Here is a 21,366-nt window from a genome sequence, read left to right on the forward strand (position 1 = left end):
TAAATATCTAAGTCACAGTCTGTTAAAGTAATTTGATATAAAACTTCAATCAACATATAACTAATTTAAATACGATATTACTTTAAATTTAAAGCTCTTCGATAATTATGTATTTCATAATATTTAGTATACCTTTAAATTAGGATAGTATATAAATATATATATCCCTCTTATAACATTTGGCTTTAATTTTAATTTTGATTTTTCGCATTAGAACGTGTCCTTAATAATATACAATTTCCAAGTCGAACCCTTTTTCGCAATATATAGTTAGTTTTGTCAAAGTTAAATTTGGCCTGAATTAATATTTTGTTTTCTCGTATCAGAACGTGCCCAAAATAGTTAAACAATTCCAAAATGAACCCCTTTTTCGCGAGTTATAGCTCATTTTGTCAAAGTTGGTCATACTTAAAGTTTAATTTTACATAATTCATTCAGTGTTGGTCACACTTAAAATATCATTTTTTGAATGTGAGATCAGGACAAGTACAAATGATATAGCATTGCCATCTCGATAAATCGGCACACAAGCTAGATTGTGATAGTGAAAACTACACATATTTGCAAAATTAAAAAAAATAATATAGAGACTGTGAAATATTGAACCAATTAAGATATCTAACTACAGCCTAACGTAGGTTCAATAAATATTACGTGCAATAATTAATCCTAAATTGGCTTTTTACATTTTCAAAAGACAATATAAACAATACTATTTTTATTATCTTTGCTTGGGATACTTAAACTAACAAATACATGTACATATTATTTAATTCCAGTTACAAACATTTTTAATAAAAACTTGACAATACTAACATAAGACTTGTTCTTGTCTTAAAGTAATTGAATGGGAATATTATCCATTATTACTTTTTCCGGTAGTTGTAGACCTTTCTTACGCCCGTTTGACTAACGGTATTTGTCAATTCAAATTTTCCTACGGAAACATTTTCGCGCAGGCGCAAAGCTCTCTCGCCCAAGAGAGCATTGTGTTATAACAGTTAAAGCTGCCCCCATTGCATGCATATTTAAAGAGAGTGAGAGCAAAAGAGAGAGCTCACGAAACTGCGATAAGGAAGCAAAAGGGTAGCAAAACACGGAAATGACCGACAAAAGAAAAGTTACTCCAAAAGAGAAGGGGCAAAAAAAATTGAAAGAATAACAACCCGAAAACAGAGACAGAAACGGCAAAAACAACGACAGCAACAACAACAAACGCCGTCCGCAGTTGCTCGCAGCAAACGAAACAAACGCAACAAAACGCGTCGCTTTATTTAATTAAATAATATACAATAAATAATAAGAACTTAAATAATAGTTAGAAATATAAGTAGCTTTTAAAGAAAACCTCATATTTTTGCTATCAACCATAAACAATAACAAACGAAACACCAAAAGTGCATTTAACGACAAATTACGCGAAACATCAAGAAGAAGAACAAGTAGAAGAAGTAGAATAAAAGCCAAGTGCTGCCTAACAGAATACGAGTGATGCATAAAACAAAATGAAAACAAACTAAAAGTTTTCAATTTATTTTGTTATACAAATTGTAAGCTATGAAAATCAATGTTTAAGCGGGTGTGCGTGTGTGTGTGTTTGCGTATGTGTGCTTGTGTGTGTGAATTATTGTAAAAATCGAAGGCAGACAAACAAAAGACGCGCCTGCAATTCGCGTGCCAAAAGTACAAAAAAAAAGAAACAAAAATTACTGCAGCAGCTGACAGCTCTGTTGATGGGTCAGAGAGGGGGGTGGAATAGTGGGGCGGGGTCAAGGGATGTCTGCTAAGCAGAGCTGGGCACATTTAGGTGCTTTAAGCGAAACCTCACGCACTTGATGACAGTCGCTTTGCCAAGCCAAAAGCCACCCTCGAAGAGCGAGAGCGAGAGAGAGAGAGAGAGCGAGCGTGAAAGTGAAACGTGTTTAGGCGTAGAGCGCGAGAGAGCACGTCCAAGCCGGCAATTTTTTAGTGAGAGACAATTCTCTGATAGAGTGGAACTTGGTTAAAAGGCATGGCAAGTACACTGACAGAAATTATTTGCATAAAGTGCAATGCAGTGTTGCTGAACAAAGAGGAATTCAATGCAAAAATCCAAATTTCGGGACATATTAAATAAAATAATAATAATAATAATTAAAATAATAATAATAATAATAATAATAATAGTAATAATAATAGTATTAGTAATAATAATAATAACAATAATAATAATAATAACAACCTCGAGCCAGATAAATAAAGATTAATAATAATAAAGATTAGACTTAAAAAGTGATGTGATGGCAGTTCGCATTAACGCAGTTCTTATTTGACGGCATCAAGGCTAAGGACTCCGAGATTGGAAAACAATGACAGCTTCACAGCATGCCAATTTGTCTAGCCTTATAGATGGTAACACATAAAATGGGACATCTCCTACCCCATAAGATATATATACACCTATTCTAAACCAGTATCAGCAGACGAATCACTATGGTTATATCTATTCCTATGTCAACTTTTCTCAGCTGTACAATTATCATCATGAAACTTACCATAGAGCTTCTCTTTCTACATAGCTTTAATATAAATGTTCAGTCTAAAAGTAGGTTCTTGTATGAAAAACTTTTTGTTAATTGATATATCTTGGCCGAAATTCGGCATTTATTAGTTTCACTATGCTCCTTACATGCTCCTCTTTCCAAACAAACCCTATATAACTTTCAACATATCTTGACCAACTACAGCATAATTTGCACCATCAATTTGCTTGTATAAATACATTTCGAGGGTAACACATAAAATAGGATATCTACGACCCCATAAAATATATATACCTTTTCTTAGCCAGTATCAACAGTCGAATAGCTAAAGTTTTTTCCTATTTTTATGCCAACTTTTGTCACACTTCTAAAACTATCCTCATCAAACTTAGCACTTGGGAGCATTACAATACGTTATCAAATCGAAACCAGATGATATATGGCTTTAATAGCAGAAATCGGTTGCCAGTAAAGAGTTTATATAAAAGCGATTCTAAACCTTTTCTCAAATCCCTGCATAAAATCGCTTCTATTAAAGAATAATCTTGTGCAGCTGTAGTTAAGATTAAACAGCATTTACCTGAGTAAACCGCGCACATACAGGTACTTCAGAGATATTCGTTAAATGCCGTAAATTGTATACCACTGCCGAGTGCCACTTGGCACCACACACACACAGACACACACACACACATGCAGACACACGCACAGCCAAAGGACGATAACACTTAACGCCACTTATCAGCTTTATCCACCGCGCTTGTCATCAAGACATTAGGCAGACTACAGACTTAAGCGCCACACGCCCAACCACCCCCACACACATACACACACACACACACACACACACACACACACACACACACATAAACACAGAAGTGGCTCGATTGCCTCCGTTGCAACCGCAGAGTAACTTGCCCCCAACTTGCCACCCTCCACTTCACTCACATTGCAGCACCGCAACGCTGATAAATTGCAACAAATTTGGTGACTGCAGCCTTGACAATTTACTCCGCCCCCTCTCGAAACCCGCACTCCCCTCCTTCCGCCCTTTTTCCCAAATGAAGTGACTAATGCAATTATGCATTAATTTTAAAAGCGTTCTTCAGATATATTTTCAACATTTCCGCAATGGGCGCCAAGTTTTGCGCCAGCTTTTGACAAAATACATTTGCACTTTGATTTCCGCCAACTCTGCAGACATGACAAAAACGCTCTGGCGAATTGCGGACGTGAGAGGGGGTAGGTGGTCGGTGCCCCGCCCCCTTTACTAGGGGCTGCATGTGTGGCAAAAAAAAAGGGTGGTTTAGTTGGGATTGATCGACTAGGAGATACCCCGTACATCCTATATACTCGTGAGCTACATATACATACCCATATATACATACACACACACACACACACACAAGCACATAAGCACGCTCGCTGTGCATGTGCTTCTTCTTCCTTAGCTCGACATATGTCTGGGTAATGCATTCTTTATTAACTTGGGTTTTTATAATGCGATCTTTTTGACATTTTCAGGGCTTTAATCTGACACCCAAATTTTCGTAAATACCAAAGAGCAAGATTTATTTGAAAATAAATTTCTCCGCCAAGTATGCAAACATTTAAATATTCATTTTCTGTGTATTCAATTTGAGAATATGAAAATGGGTGTATCTAGGTTTCTATAATTCTTCTCTTCAAAATCGATACTTATCGATATTATGGAGATGGGAAAAAATATGACAAGCTTGTTCGGTGCTTGATGTACGGAGAATAAGTACTTCATATTTCAAGAGCAGCGCTTTTTAAGTTTTCGGAATCAATCCGAAGAACAGACAGACAAAAACAATATTCCCCTTTGAACCATTTCAATGGGTTTAGGGTATAAAAAGTCGGCAAGTAATGAGACAATATTGTGTAGAGGGGAAGGAGGTGTTGAGCTGGGGAGCTGTCGGTGACTGCCAAATGTGCAATGCGGTTGGATAGATACGCAGCAGCGGCATTCACGGCTAGGTGAGCACACACAGAGAGAATCAGATAGAGAAAGAGAAAGAGAGAGAGAGAGAGAGAGAGAGAGAGAGAGAGAGGGAGACTGGCAAATGGTGTGCAATCAAATGTGCGCTACGCTATGCGACCATGTGGCATGGCTTGAAGGATGCTGCAACTCATGCAACATTTAACCAACTTTTAATTATCGTACTTGAGCCAAGTCGCTGCACTTGGAGGCGGCCACAGCGCGACTTGCAACAGCAGCGGCAGCGGCAGCGGCAGCTCAATTGTTTTACACACACAACAAATGCATACATATACATACATATGTGTGTATATGTGTGTATATAGCATAACATACATATGCATAGGTTAGTCCAACTGTCTGCTCTGGCTGCTGCAGCTGCTGCTCCTGTTGTTGTTGTTGTTGCTGCTGCTGCTGCTGATGCTGGCTTTTCTTAACTTTTTCCTCTGCTAAATGCTCTAATTACGCCTAATGGAATGCCACTCATATAACTGTTGAGGAGGGGGGAGCGGGGGTTCGGTTACTGCATATGTATGTGTGTTTTTATAACTGTTTGACTCTTGTGTCTGGCTCTATGTCTGTCTCTATCTATGTTGCACTGTCTCTCTGTCACTCGGTCTGTCTCTGCATATTCATGAGTTTTTGTGGCACGGTTCGTTGTACGTTCGAGTTTTTAAGCCAATTTAAATAAGTGAAGGGGCAGCGGGTAAAATCAAGGATATGCTGCGAGAGGCATAGAGATAGCATGGCAACGCAAGGGGGAGGGAGGGAGGGTACGCTGCGGCTTCGTAGTGGCAGTAACCCACATTTGCCATGTGCTTATCCTTGCTCTAAAATATGCAATCAAAAGGTTTGGGTTCAAGCGGGCGTATTGAATTTAAATATCCATGTGTGCTCTGATGTAAAAAGAAAATTAATGCAGCTTTAAGTGTTTCGATAAAAGCTTGATAAAAGCAAAACACAAAATATTTTACAACTGTCATAAAATTAAATAAAGCGTGTTTAGTTCAATCAAAATAAAGAAATCTCTAAAAAAAATGTCTGTTTATCCTTCTAGGATATCTGAAAGTGTAGCATGCGCAACAGTTTTACCTATTACTATTTCATTTTGTCAAATTTTTGGTATCAATTAACAGTCTTAAAGCTATTCTGTCTTGAAATGATTAATACAATTATAAATGTTACATATCTTTTTTCCATATACAATCCTTTTTAGTCATTACAGGATATTTGACAGTCGCCCATCTTGTTTAGTTATCCTAGTTGTACTTGCGCTTCGTTTCTTTCTGTCCAAGTTCCTCTAACAGCAGCTGCTTTAGTTGGCCTTTAAGCGTTATGGCTCTTGTTAACTACACACCAACACACACGCACACACTCATACACACATACACACACATAATGGCAGTCAGTTTATAAATAATGCAAGCATTTATCTCACCCGAAACTCAAACTGACCAACACAACAAACAAACGCTGGCCACATAGTATCTTCTTCTTCTTGTTGTTGGCATTATAGTGTGGCATTTGCATAACTGCAGTTTATTCTAACAATTTGAATGAATATTTAATTAGTTTTAATTGAATATGGCAACATTTTGTAGACTCGCATATGAAATTTGAGGGAGAGCTCATTAAAATAAATATATTAAAAGTTGAAGAGAAAAAAAAGCGCTTAATAATTAAAAAGCTTGCGGGCTGATTGAAAAGTTTAAAGCGTGAAAGAAATGAAAGAACAGTGGGGAAAAATTAAAAAAATAATAAGAATCTGAATTAATTTAATTATATGCAACACACAAATGAATATTGAATTAAAAAAGTGCTTAATTTCTGTAAGATGAATGCCAAACAGAAATGCAAGCAATGCTAAATAAAGCAAATCTCTAAAAGGCATATAATACCATATAATAATCGAAAGTGTTTGTGAAAATTTCATGTCTACTGCCATTTGACAGGCTATTAGCTCGCTCTCATCAAAACGTTTACGAATGCTACATAAAAAGCAGTAACAGAAGAGACTCAGTTTCTGCCCAATCGACAATCCACAGATAAACAAACATTTGCTTTGACAATTACGCATACGCAACGCCGCAGCAAAGCCGAATGCTGCGCAATTAGAAATAAAGGAATCAATTGCTACATATTAATGATGTCGCTGAAATAATATCAAATTTTATTAAATAAACTGTAAATGCAGTCCAATCAAGCGTGCAGATAAATAAACATTAGCTTTTCCCAGGTATTGCTCACTGCAAAATATTACGCATACGCAACGTCTCAGTAAAACGTTTACGAATGCTGCGCAATTAGAAATAAAGGAAACAATTGCTATATATTAATGATGTTGCTGAAATAATATCAAATTTTATTAAATAAACTGTAAATGCAGTCCAATCAAGCGTGCACAGATAAATAAACATTTGCTTTTGGCCCGGTTTGGTTTACTGCGAAATATTACGCATACGCAGCGTTGACTTAAGCGCTATTGTATGCTCGAAGCAATTGTGGCTGCTCGAGCATGAATTGCCGCCAAGTTTGATTTTTTGGTATTAGTCAAACAAAGTTGTAATTGGCCAATGCTCGCGCAGCAAACACAACATGCAACATGTTCGCAGTCATGGAAGCAGCCAGCGCGCGCTCTTATACGCCAAACGTGTTGGCATCGAACTAAAACCAACTACCGTTACGTTCTGCATTTGCCGTTGGCATTAAAATATACGCGACCGCTGCGCTTATTGGCCATTCGTGTGTGCGACGCTGACGCAGACGCTCGTGCCCAGTGTCTCTCGGTCGCAGTCTGTCTGTGTGCGTGTGCGTGTGCGTGTACGTTAACGGTGTGTCGAACTCGTGACTAGTCGTGACTCGCGTGACAGCCGTCTCTGGGACGCGCGCAGCGGCGGCGGCAGCGATAATAAAACAAAACATAATAATAAACGACAGAACGGTAAATGCAATAGATATAAATGTGTCAAATACAAATGCCCCATAGACAACAACAACAACAATAGCAACAAAGCGGCCAATGATTAAGCCATAAACATTTGGTCAATTGTCTTGCGGTACTTCTCTGTGCGTGTGTGTGTGCTCCTGACTCTATTCGCTGGCATAAAAAATTGATAGCCAATCATAACTGTAACTGCGATACAAACAAATAAAAAAGAGCAACATTTTATCAAAATCCAACTTCGAACTCGATTAAGTTTCGCGCTATCTTATCGCACCACGCTGCGTATGCGTAATGCCTAATGCCTAATGCCAGCGCCTGAACTGTGAAACGTGTCCAAAACTGAGCAACAAACAAATAGTTAACTAGACAGCTGTGAATTACTTTCACTGCTTTACAAAATATTAATAATAGAAAACAAATTAATTTGTGACGTTAACCAGCTATTTATGGCGCATGATATCATTAACTGACCCACATAATTGAAGAGCATATTCTCGAGCATGGACGATGGGCGCTTCAAATTGAAATTTGCCCACTTTGCTTTTAATTGGGGCTTGAACTTGACTACTGTGCGGCAGATATTGCTTATCTATTTCGGGGAATTGTGCCTGTTGATAAGCTAAAGTTTATCTGAGTGTTAGATAAAAATGCGAGGCATTTATTTTGCTTTGTGTTGCATTTTTCGTAGAATTTTAGAAGTAAATATATTTGTAATAATTTGTAATAATTTGTTTGATAAAAACTAAGCATATCCCATTTAAAATGAATAAATACCTTTCGATATAAGTATGACAGATAAATTTTTTAGCTGATCAACTCCAACTTGTGAAAAATTAAACGTATCATACTTTAATTATATATTGTTTTAATTATTATAATACATAAAATGATATATAGCCTATTATATATAACATATTACATATAACAAAGTCAAGAATTGAATATTGACTGATTTTCGTTTATATTCCTCTAAATGTATGAACAATAATTCAACTTCACATACACCTCAAATATTCGCCAATATTTTTTGTCGATCAACTTTATAATTTCTTACAACTGCGATTCCTACTCAGTTGTCCGAATGCCTGAGTTACACAGCTTACATCTTTATTCATACTTAAAACATATCTGAACTTCTCTATTCAAATATTTGTTATATTTGTACTCCTCTATCATTAGATAAATGCTCTGATAAATGTTGCAATATTTGCAGCTTAGCACACTCAATTATTGTTGCATTAATGTGTGTTAAATTTGACCAGCATGAAAAACTTGTATATCATAAGCTGTGGGCTAAAAAAAATATAAACAATTAGATAATTAATTTGGGTTCACAAGCGGAAGCTGCAAACAGCTGCCACAAGAGCTGCACAGTTGCAGGCCGCGCACAAAGCTGGCTAATTAATTTTATTGAATTAAACAGTTTTTAAATAAATATACAAGTGACAGTAAACAAAAACAACAAATGAAAACCAAACTGATTTTCAATTAAATAATTAAGTACTGCAATTTATAGCACGTGCTCGTTATGCTTAATTAATGTAATTAATGCTATAATGTTTCTGTTTTACTCAGTGAAATACAACGTGAAATATAATTGCCAAATAACAACAACAACAACAAATATATAACGTCCGCAACATTTGCTGTCCAGTGGAAAAATATTTAAATAAATAATAAAATAACAAACTCAATCAACATGCGTCGCAATATTAAATTAATTGTCTTCGTCAGCATCATTTGGATGTTCGTAATGGTCTATTACTTTCAGTCCAGCACGGAAAAGGTGAGTACTCGCTTTCAATTTGATTTACAGCTTGAATTTGACGCATTTCCCTGCCCCCACCCCACTATCCACTCCTCACCTAACTATTAGCTTTCTTCCTGCGCTTCTTCTTCTTTAATTTCCTACCTCTTCCGCTCCACGAGCATTGATCATCCAACGTTACGTATGCCACTTGCATAGTAATTATTTACCAGTTATAACAACTACCATGACCAAAGCTAAAGCTACAGCCAGTATATAGCTACTACTTCAGCATTGCCTTCTCTCTCAGTCGCACTCGCTCTCTCTGTCCCCCGCCCCCGTCCCCCGCCCTCTCCCACTCTAGCTCTGACACATAATTAGCCGCACGTCTACGGGCAGGTAGCAAGTGCAGGAACGCCCTGTGACGCCCACAAAACTGCGTATCTCTATTTGCAGTTGACTTGGCTTACGTTTTTATATACCCTGTAAACGCGTGCAAGTGCAGAAGAGGGCATGTTAGACAAGTGTGCTCAGGTTGTAGAAGATATCTATGTTATATAGAAATATATATATATACATCATATATCAATATTTACTCAGATTTTAAGACAAAATCTTTTGAAACTTTTTTAATTACATTTATATTAAATTAATCAAAATTTTAAATTAATTAAAATATTTATTATAATTTAATTTAATATTATATTATGAGGCATTTGGATGTATATATATTTCGTATTTGTACAAAATTAATGGAAATAATTAATATATTTATTAATTTATTATTTTATATAAATATGTATATATTTGTTTATGTATATAGATGTATGTATCTTTTTTTTATAAAAAGCGAAACCCTGGGCTTGAGTCTTTTTCGTTTTAAATATGTGCATTCATTTATGTATATATTTATGTATATATTTTTAATGGCACTTTTAATAAATATATATTTATTAAATTATACAGGTATTGTGTTAGTCCATCAAAACTTGGCTTTTCTTACAGTGGCCCTTAATACCATAGTTATTTTTTCGTTGGCTCTTCCTTTTTAATTAGAGTCTCAGCTTTTTACTGCTGACAGTTGTGTCATTCAAATGTGGGCGGTTACACATGGCGTATGCGCAATTTTCCAGGTAATTTGGGTCATCTGCAAGTGCTCGACTCTCGAATGACAAACGTATTATCGTTGTTATCGTTATCGTAATGACTATCGCGATGACTTTTTGAACTATATGCAAATAACAAACTCTTTATCATCAAATTGCAATAAAAAATATGAACATATATAAGCCCTATTAAAAGGGCGCCACATTTGACAGATAAAAAAAGCAAATGAGTATAAAAAACAGTTATCAACTGTTGCAATCAATGACAAATCAGTTATCGCATATTTTTTATTGTTGCCCGCCAAAATGATTGTCACCCATCAATTTTATGTAACAAACAATATTTGTTAAGCAATCAAATGGCTTTCAAATATGTTGGATAAATAGAAAGTCGCGCTTAAATGTATTATTTGAAATATAAAAATATACATTATAAATATATAATATTATATCAGAGTTATTTTATATTATAATACATGCCCCATAAAAAATATATATTTCAAATATATTATATGAAAAGAAAAATCGCATCGATCTATCCAGCAATAAAATATATATCAAAAGAAAATCCCATCGATCTCTCCAGCAACAAAAATCTATAGAATAAATGTAGCACCAATCTTTCCAGCAACAAAAATCTATAGAATAAATGTAACAAATTTCGTTTAACTTAAACATTTTATAGAGTCATCTGTTATTCTTGAGCAGAGTTTTCAAACGTTCCAATTCTGTACATAATTCAAATGAACGAGCTGCTATTATTAGCTCATAGATAAGGCCACTTAACATTGCCATTCTCGGCACTTCATAAATCTTAGCAATTCTGTGCTTTATCGCCAAATAAAAAGCAATCCAGCAAATAAATCAATAGTGCTGCAAATATGCTTAATAAAAACGTAAATGGCTAATCGAGAATGTTTTTATTTTGGCTTGGGATTAAAACAATTTATATTTCTTGTGTCAAAAAAAAAATAAAAAATGAAGGGAAAACGAAAATAAAAGCAAAGAAAAGTAAAATTCCAAACGAATTGTACAAAGTCGATAAACTCAATTACTTGCAACTGTATTTCCTGCATTTTCCACAACAACAAAAATAAGTAAGAAAATCAAAATAAAAGAAATCCAGTTTCTGTGTATAAATGATTTTAGCTCAACTCAATTCAGTTCGACTGTGGCTGCGGGCTGGGTTGTCTGTAAAGCCTCTGCCCAAACATATTTATATATGTATGTTACATGTATTACATACATACATATTTTTATAATCGAATTTATTCACGCATCGTTTTGCCTTTCAACATTTCGACACTTTTGGCGTTTTTTTTTTAATCATTGCAAAGATCAAAAGTGTAATTAACAGCGTATTATTGAATTACTTTTTACACTCATTATATGTGCGCTGCTGTGAATGTGTGCGTGGGTGGGGTGTTGGGGGTGAGTATGCGTAGGGGGGGTGGGGGTGGTTGTGTACCCTTTGTGAGTGTGTGCGTGGGCGAGTGTGTGTGTGCCTGGGAAATGGCATTCGCAGGCTTTATTTCCAGTGCTTTTAACATTAATTCAGAGTTTGATTCTTTCATTTTGGAAACATGCGCAGTTTAATAGCTTTCAAGCGGAAAAAATGAAAACATTATTCAGTATACCCTTTTAATACACCTGGAGTGGGTATACCATAACTAACTATGTAACTATGTGTGAACAAAGGTTAAAGTTATGTATTTCAAACACCACAAAAGTAGTTTCTGATAAGAGAAGTTGATTAATAATATTATCTAAATATACTCCAATCTTCATTCTCTCTCTATCTCTCTCAGTCCCTCTCGCTCTCTCAGTCTCTCTCTCTCTCTCACACACACTCTCTCTTGCTCTCTCTCTCTCTCTCACTCTCTCTCTCTCTCTCTCTCTCACTCTCTCTCTCTCTCTCTCTCTCTCTCTCTCGCACACTTTCTTTTTCTGTATCTATCTATCTATCTATCCCATTCTCTCTCTTTATCTCCCTTTCTCTCTTTCTTCTTCATTCCCATTCCTTCTTTATCTATCCCTCTTTCGCTGCTATCCCAATATAACAAGGGTGCATTGAAAAAAAATCGGTTTCTAATTCGATTGCACTCAAAAACTTATCGATCACTGTCAAATTTGCGTTAACCAAGTCTTAAGATCAGCTATTCATATAACACAATATACTTTTTTAATATTTTTATAGCAACAAGTTATCTCACAAATAGGGTATTTAGGCTTCGACTTTGCGACAATAGTTGTAACTTTTTTTCAGGTTTATTTATTTGCGCATGTTTGCATTTTATATGACACATATCAAATGCATCTATTACCCAGTCCCCTTCGTTTACCTCCAATTACCGAGAATCGCACAATTCAAAAGGTTTTTCTGAGTCGCCCACACAAATTGCTGGTTTTTTGCTTAAAAATGGTTTGCACTATAGTTGCGACTCGTGTAGGGAGATTGATGGTGAAATGCGGGCGTTTATGCGTCAGACCAGGAGTGGCTTTAGGGGTCTGATTGTTGGTTTTCGTAAACTTAACGATCAGCTCACAGCCCTGGACACCCAATTTAATAGCCTTAAACTGTTAGATGAGTCTCCGGGGCCTAAAAAGCCCACTCCTTGTGATCTGCCGTTGCCTAATACCCTTCAGCCTCCGACTGCTATGCAGCAGCCTACTACACCGATTACACAGCAGCTCATCTCGTTTGTTACTCCGGTAGCTGTGAGGTCTGCTGTGGACACTGATTCTGTCCCGAAAAGTGTGACATCGGCACGAGAAAAACCAGTCGAATTATCCGTGTCGTCCGCTGTCGTGGGTGTTCCGAAAGGGCGACAGCAACAATTAAATTTACAACGGCCGCTAGAAGGCTCGTCGTCCGGACTACCGGCTGTTTTAGGTACCATAGTTAATAGTGTTCCCACTGTCCTACCTGTGGCACCTAAACCTCTAGTCGGTGTTCCACCGAAGAGACTTATTTTTGTTTCTAGGCTTGCCCCTCACTTTTCATCAGATGATGTAAAAGCCTTTATACAGGCAAAAATTCAAGCCCCAGGTATACTGGTGGAGAAATTTAAGTTCGCTTATGAAAGGGATATTGCGTCCTTTAAAATAAGTGTTCCGCCAGAAATATTTACTGATATTTGTTGTAAAGAATTCTGGCCGGAGCACTTAATAGTAAAAGAATATAAGGCCAAAAAGAAAAATCGGACTCCGATTTCATTACCACCTATTTCTAATGGCGCATCAACTTTAGTTGCTGCGTCAAAAAACTAATTCCATCTTTCGAGCTTGCCTACCAGAATGTTAGAGGTCTTAAATCTAAACTCGCTAAACTGTATTTAGACTCTCTTGCTTTTAATTTTCAAATTATCGCTTTTACTGAGACCTGGCTGAAGCCGGACATCTCAGACTCTTCAATTTTTACCTCCAAATACACCCCTTACAGATGCGATCGAGCTTCCCGTATCGGAGGAGGAGTACTCATAGCTGTCGAGTCTGCTCTTTCGTCGGAACGCATTGATCTTCCCATCTCAGAGATTGAGTTGGTGGCTGTACGAGTTGTATTTGGTACTCTTTCTATCTTTATTACATGTTCATATTTACCTCCTCTATCTAATTTGTCTACCTATCAAACCCATCTTAATGCTATTAAATCTATCTCCTCCCTACTTTCTGATAGAGACCTTTTAGTAGTTCTTGGTGACTTTAATCTTCCCGTTGTCGAGTGGTCATCGCCATCAGACTCAAACTTTCTGTTGCCGTCATCGTCAAACGAATTTATTGATGGTCTACATGAAATGTCCTTACGGCAGGTTAATTGTGTGCGCAATTCAAGAAACAGATCTCTTGATCTAATTTTCGTGTTGGATTCGTTCAACAGTGTTGTGCACAGGATCAATCCGCTTACACTTCCTGAAGACCTTTTTCATCCAACTCTGGAAATGGTCATTGATTTATCAGCCCGAGTCCCTATCAAGGAATCGGAATTAGCTGAACGTATGCGTTGTTTCAGAAAGGCTGATTTTCATAAGCTTAATGATCTTATTCTGCAAGTCGACTGGTCCCAACTGTACAATTGTGCAGACATTGATGTTGCCTTGAAACTTTTTTATGACACCTTGTACTCGATTTTTGATGTCTGCGTTCCTCTTGATTACCCAGCGAGGCCTGATAGGCCTCCCTGGTTCTCAAAGGAACTGATGAGGTTAAAAAACGTGAAGTCGAGGTGTTATAAAAAGTTTAAGAAATCGGGAAATCACTCTGATTTCTCCCGCTATGCAGTTGCCCGATCAAATTTTTCCACCCAAAATTCCATTTGCTATAAGAATTACCTTCGGCGTTGTCGCCTTCAATTTTCACATAATCCTAAGCAATTTTTTAACTTTGTCAATTCTAAACGAAAGACATCTACTTTGCCTTCTTCGGTTAAGTTTGCAGATGAGAGCGCGAACACTGATCCAGGCATAGCCGATCTGTTCGCAAACTTTTTTCAAACTACCTACTCCTCCTCTAGGTATAATAAAAATCAGCCTTATCCTTATCAGTTACAGAGGTCAAACTGCATCTTTAATCCCATTATTACCGAAAGTTCGCTTCTTAGCGACCTTAACACTATCAAGCCGGTTTACTCACCGGGCCCTGATGGTGTTCCTGCTTGCGTGCTTAGATACTGCGCTGCAGCATTATGTAAACCTGTTTTAAAACTTTTTGAATTGTCCGTAAACACTTCATCTTTTCCGACCATCTGGAAGGAATCATATATTATCCCTCTCCATAAGAAAGGGAGTAAGTCCGATGTCGAAAACTATAGAGGTATTTCCAAATTATCCGCTATACCTAAAGCTTTTGAGAGAATTATAACATCTCAACTGCAGCATTTATGTAGTTCTATTATTTCACCTTCCCAGCATGGGTTCGTGAAGCGCAGATCTACAACCACTAACCTTCTTGAGTTTACTTCGTTTGTAATTGATGGGTTTAAGAAAAGAAAGCAGACTGACGTCATCTATACTGATTTCAGTAAGGCTTTCGACTCTGTCAACCATTCCTTGCTGCTTCATAAATTAAGCCTTCTCGGCTTCCCAGTCAATCTTTTGAACTGGATTTCAGAGTATTTGCGTGACAGAACCCAAAAGGTTCTTTTCAGAAATTCATTCTCTAAACGTATTCTGGTGACTTCCGGTGTTCCTCAAGGTAGTCATCTTGGCCCGCTACTCTTTACTCTTTTCATCAATGACCTTCCCTCGATACTGTCTCACTCTCGAGTATTAATGTATGCTGATGATGTAAAATTATGCCTTGCATATAAGGATATGGCATCATGTTATCTCTTACAAGCGGACATTGATGCGTTTCAGGCTTGGTGTCTAGCCAACCTGTTAAGCTTAAACTGCTCTAAATGTAAGGTAATGACCTTCTATAGAAGCCCTCCTCAATTGGTTTCTTACAACCTTGACAGCATACCGCTTGAGCGTGTTAATAGTACTTCTAATGAAGTTAATGATCTAGGTGTCATCCTTGATCATAAACTTAAATTCGACTCTCATGTTAATACCGTGGTCAATAAGGCCAGAATAGTTATGGGTTTCATCAAGCGATGGTCGAAGGAGTTTGACGATCCGTACACGACAAAAACACTTTATATATCTTTGGTACGACCTATTCTTGAGTATGCCTCATGTATCTGGTCACCACAATATGCTACCCATCAGGACAGAATTGAATCCGTTCAGAAACAATTCTTGTTGTTTGCCCTTAGTGGTTTAAATTGGGATCCTCGTGTGCGGTTACCGTCATACTCCAGTAGACTTCTGTTGATTAACCTTCCTTCTTTAATTAATCGTAGAACCATGCTGGGTGTAATATTTATTCATAAATTAATTACTGGTGAAATCGACTCTTCTGTGTTGACTAGCCAATTAAATTTCTCTATCCCTACTAGACTAACACGTAATTTTGTACCTTTATCGCTTCAATTTTGCTCAACTAATTATGCCTTGCATGAACCGTTCAGGGTTCTCTGTGATGACTATAACAAGCATTACAGAGTATTCTGCTCGGAAGCTTCTCTTCCTCGTATAAAGTCTTCTATTCTAAACTATTTAGCAAGTAGATAGTCCTATCTTTATTTGTAATTGTATTTGTACACATACTCGTAGTTTGTATCGACTTTTTCTTTAATATTTTTTTTTCATATTTACTTTGCATTTCGTGTCGTACGTTACACGACTGCGCCCCTCGGTCGGTTGGGCGGGAGGTGGGATGCAGTACGTTGCATCGGGATTCGCGTTAAAAAAAAAAAAAAAAAAAAAAAAACGTTCATAAATTTATAAACCTGTAAAATATATATTTTTTTCAGCTCGTTTAAAAGCAAAGCCCAAAAAAAATATTATATAAATAAAGCAATAAAATATATAATTAAATAATACAAATAATTAAAAATTCTGCCAAAACGTAGATTTAAATGTTGTTAAATATAAAAGGTTATTTCATAAAACGTATGATAGGGAATTTATAAGTGAATTTTCTACCTTTAGACGTATAAATAATATGATGCAATTCAATTAATTATTAGCGTATGAAGCAGGTTTCAAAAACAGGAATTATAGAAATGCAGCGTTTTATATATATTAAATATATATTTGTTTCAAATGTTAACATTCGAAGAAAGAAGCTGTGCCGTATTCTAGTAAGAACGAGATTAAATATCTTTAATAAATTTCCCAGTTAAAGATATTAAATCTAATTTATTTGCTTGATTTCAAATTTCTTGAATATACATTTCATGTTTTTCCTTTTTCTGATATATGGACTAGTTTGGGCTGAGCATACTTAGTTTATAATTTTAGAAATTTTACAATAATTTCCCTATTATAAATAAAGAATAATCCGCAAAAATGTGTACTTTTTATCTGTACAGAATTTTCCTGAAAAATGTTCGCGTAGCACTTTTCAGATATATAAATTCAAAGTTTAATATTATAAATTATATTTCATTATAACTTAGATATCATACATTTATATTTTAGGCAAAGTAACTCCCACACCTGACCTATATGCCATATATATATGCGCCACATTTGCGCCCTCTCGAGCACAAGGGAAAGTTGTTGTTAGTGAAACCACATTCGTAAACTGATCAACCGAATTGTGTGTTGACAGCAGGGTGTCAATTTTGTAATAGTTTGTTGATTAAACCAAAATAACTAATTAATTGTCTTTTGACGTCCCGCTGCTTGCCTTATGCAAATAATATGCTGTGTCATGCTGCACATATGAATCGCTTTGTGAATAAATTTATGCCAAAGCTATTTCAACTTATCTCATTTCAATTCTCAGCGTATTTCTCAAGCCCACATTCCTCCAACCAGATTGTCGCACATCAAATTTGATTTGCTTCTATGCAAATTTTCTCATCAAATATGGAAATTCTTTACAACTATTTCATGAGTTTGCCAAAGAAGAATTTCATATTTCGCACACTCAAAATTGGGCCACATCATTAGATCAAGTTTGTCAAACTTCAACAACAAAAAAAAAATATGCATGGCAGCGAATTTCAAGTTCAAACTCAGAAGCTGTCAAATAAAACTTAACGCATCAACGATTCGATTTATGGTCAAAGCAGCATATTATTCAGTGACAGGCCGAGAATAGGGGCGGGGCGGTACGGGGGCGGTATGGGGACTGTGGGGCTCTATAATAGAGCAAGAAACTTTGCAAAGCTCAAGCTTGGCATTGCGTGACATGCAGTTACGCTCTGTTTGATGTCCAAATCACAATAAAATATGCTGAAAGCGAATGCTGCAAAAGCTCCGTTTACGACAGTTGAGAATTATAAGGAAGGTAACAGCTCTAGAGGGGAAGCTTTTAGTATAGATTAGCAAAAGCCACTGACTTATTTATTACTCAATGGGCAAATGCTAACGTATACTAATAATATTAATCAAATCTTCAAATAATACATAATTTTATTTATTAAATATTACCTATTCATTCGAGCGTTAACCAGTACACAGAACTTTAAAAAGTAGTTCAAATCTGAAAGTTTACATTCAGAAAATTAACCTCATTTATTTGTATTTAACACATTTTTTTATATGTTTAAATTGATTTTATTCAAAATGCAGTCAATTTTCCAAGTCTTAAAATAAAAAAATCGATTAAATCCGAAATTCTTGAGTTGAAACTTGAATTTGGAATCGAAACCCGTTTTTGTGCACTCAAGTTTGGAGTTTCTAGTTCATATAAGAAATGTTTGGCTGTCTGGCGCTGACTGTTCTTCTGCTTTAACAGCTAATTAACATTTTTATCGTGGCCAACACCCCCCTCCCCCTCCCCCTGCCCCTTCCGGGCAGAGCCCAGTAGAGTCGCGTAAGCTTTTGTTAGACATTTGGCATTTGGTTAGCTTTGATTTAGAATAAATAATTAAAGATGTTTATCGGCTGACCAAGTCAGGCAAATGACTTTAGCCGTTGGCATTTAATGTTGTTTTCTTTTTTTGTATACCCTAACAGAGGGTATTACAATTTCTGTCAGTCAATGTGTAATGCCTAGAACGATGTAATGATGAAGCAATGTCCATTTGTTAAAAATACTCAGTTCTGATAATAATTTTTTAAACTTGATATAAGTTCATGTATGCACTATATTATATAGTTGTCATAGGATCGATTGTGCAAAATAAGTTTCTGAAATGAAAAACATTTGCATTTTGCAAGATATCTTGAACAAACTTAGCCTAAACGAACTTCGAAATGCTTCGAAATCAATATTAGAAAACTATATAATAAAGCTCTATTATCTGGGAAAAATCGTTTAAAGAATTGATTTTAACGTGGAAAACATTTCGGGCTTTCCATATATATTGATCAAACTCAGCAATTGCGAGCTACATTCTTTTTCTGACATATCTTTTATCTGTATAATATCGGACTACTACATCATATGATTCATCGGCAATAAGGCGCTGCTAGCACTTCAGTCTTTCAGGGTATTTAAACTTCGGCTTGCTGTAGACATCTTTTCATTCTTGTTGTTTTCCTTTTTTTGTTACTTTACTAATTTCAGACGCAAACACCAAAAAAAAAAAAAAAAACAAATCCGAGCTGACTGCCATGACAAAATGCCGCTCGCTTAACCGGCTCTTGCTACACTTTGGAGCCGGTTTGCAGTTGCCTTCAACTCTTGCTGCTGCGGCTGCTGCTGCTGCTGCTTCTTCTTTTGCACCCTCAGCGCCGCGCTCCCCTTGTTTATCGTCATGTTACTGTTGACTGCCAGCTGTTGACTGGCCTCTCCATTACGCAATGTAAACCATCGCATCTGCGCAAGGTCGCCGCCGCCGCCGCGCGTTTCATTTAATAATTTTTATTGAACTCGAGCTGCGTTTATGACATGCCCCCGCCTCCCGCGTCGACGGCCGGAATTGTGTAGCCCTCGGCAAACACTTTAGTGGACTTTGTAATAATCATTGAATGTTATCGCTTGTTGCAACTTTCAATTTCATTTCGATGGTTTTTATTGTTATTTTACAACTTGTTTGGACCGCTGCCTGTTGTGTGTGTGTTCGCATGTTTGCCACAGACAGCAGCAACAACAACAACCACAACCATTCCCCAACAAAACTAGTTAAACAATGATAAATGTGAACATAGACAGCAGGAAATGGTTGAGGATTGCAGTGTGGGATACAACAGCAGGCTTGAATGGAGCGTTCGGGTCAAGGCGAAGCTGCCGGGCATTGATTCAAATTTCAAGAGGAACTTCAGCTATAAATAAATCCCTAAGAGAGTTGCACTCGAAGATCATCATAAGTTACGTGTGCATGTCAAGTAGATCATTATAGACATCAAGAAAGTAATATACAAATAGTTTTTTTTTTTTTTTGTGGAGGGGGCGAATCTTATATTGTTGTGCCAATGTGGTATGTATGCACTAGACCTCACCCGCCCGAATCAGACCTATCCCCACTTTTAACGCTTTCATCTTTCACAAAAATAGTAATTATAATAATACTAATGATGATGATGATGATGAAAATAATGATAATATTAATAAGAACAAACTTAATCATAATAAACAAAGTTATAATAATAATGCTAAATCCAGACCCTACAAAATGTTCGCAGTTTCAGAACGGAAACTCTTTAAAAAGTCGTCAACTGCACTTATTGATTATAAATAAGTGTAATTCACGATGTTTTACAACACTGGTTAAAGATAATCGATAAATAAAAATATCAACCAGACCAAATCATATTCAACTTTAAGAAACTAAGCATGCCATGAGAATAATTATTTGATATATTAGTTCTGAAAGTTCGGAGCTACTTTACTGAATTTAAGCAGTCACTAACTCAAACACATAAAAAATATCCGAAGATATTTTTGAAAAGCAATATAAAGAATTGCACAAAGCCAACATACACCATATATATATAAATATATACACTGTATACAGTGTATATATATATATATATATATATATATATATATATATAAAGATCGCTCCAGACCAACATGGTGCGCAAGACGATCAATCATATATTTCGATGCAGCGAGTGCTTCACAGCCATCAGCGATGAGGGCGAAATAATCTGTAAGGAGGGCGGTTGCATCTTCATCAACAATGCCTGCAACGTGGTGCTACAGGAGGGATTGCTCGCCGGAAGTGGCCTGGAGATGCGACCAGTTCTATGCGCTGGCTGCCATCATTTGGTGGGCTATCAATTTGAGAAGAACGAACTGTTTCCATCGCATTTGCACAAGATTGTGCTGTCGACCGAAATGGTGACCATGTGGACCGATGAGGATGTACAGTTCAAGCCAATACTACCGTTTGGCTTTGAGGACATCTAAATATGTTGTCGCTGCACAACACTGCATATTCTTTTCGAATTCCATTTTAACATGCATGCGAAATAAAGCGCCGAACAAAATTCACATGACTGCGTACAGCATTTCTTTCGCCTCTTGAGTTTTGTAATTTACGTGAACGAGTATTTTTCCGGGAATTTTTAGCAAAAATATTTTTTAATTTTCTCTCTACA

The 21,366-nt window shown here is 36.5% G+C and overlaps 2 protein-coding genes across 3 annotated transcripts in view; one reads left to right on the forward strand and one right to left on the reverse strand.

Moving 5' to 3' along the window:
• Nucleotides 1-21,366, reverse strand: part of LOC135430915 (mucin-5AC) — a 101,659-nt gene that overhangs the window by 59,631 nt on the left and 20,662 nt on the right. The gene's annotated exons all lie outside the window — the stretch shown is intronic.
• Nucleotides 7,268-21,366, forward strand: part of Pgant2 (polypeptide N-acetylgalactosaminyltransferase 2) — a 37,818-nt gene continuing 23,719 nt past the window's right edge. The window contains exons 1-2 of the mRNA XM_064685748.1: nucleotides 7,268-7,465; nucleotides 9,044-9,254. Coding sequence (XP_064541818.1) covers nucleotides 9,168-9,254 — 87 coding nt within the window. The 5' untranslated portion in view covers nucleotides 7,268-7,465; nucleotides 9,044-9,167. The remainder of the gene's footprint in view (nucleotides 7,466-9,043; nucleotides 9,255-21,366) is intronic.

Source organism: Drosophila montana, unplaced genomic scaffold (assembly GCF_035044405.1).
Source record: "Drosophila montana isolate Dmon_TW-CO22-7 unplaced genomic scaffold, ASM3504440v1 contig_309_1, whole genome shotgun sequence".
In the NCBI taxonomy this organism is placed as follows: Eukaryota; Metazoa; Arthropoda; class Insecta; order Diptera; family Drosophilidae; genus Drosophila; species Drosophila montana.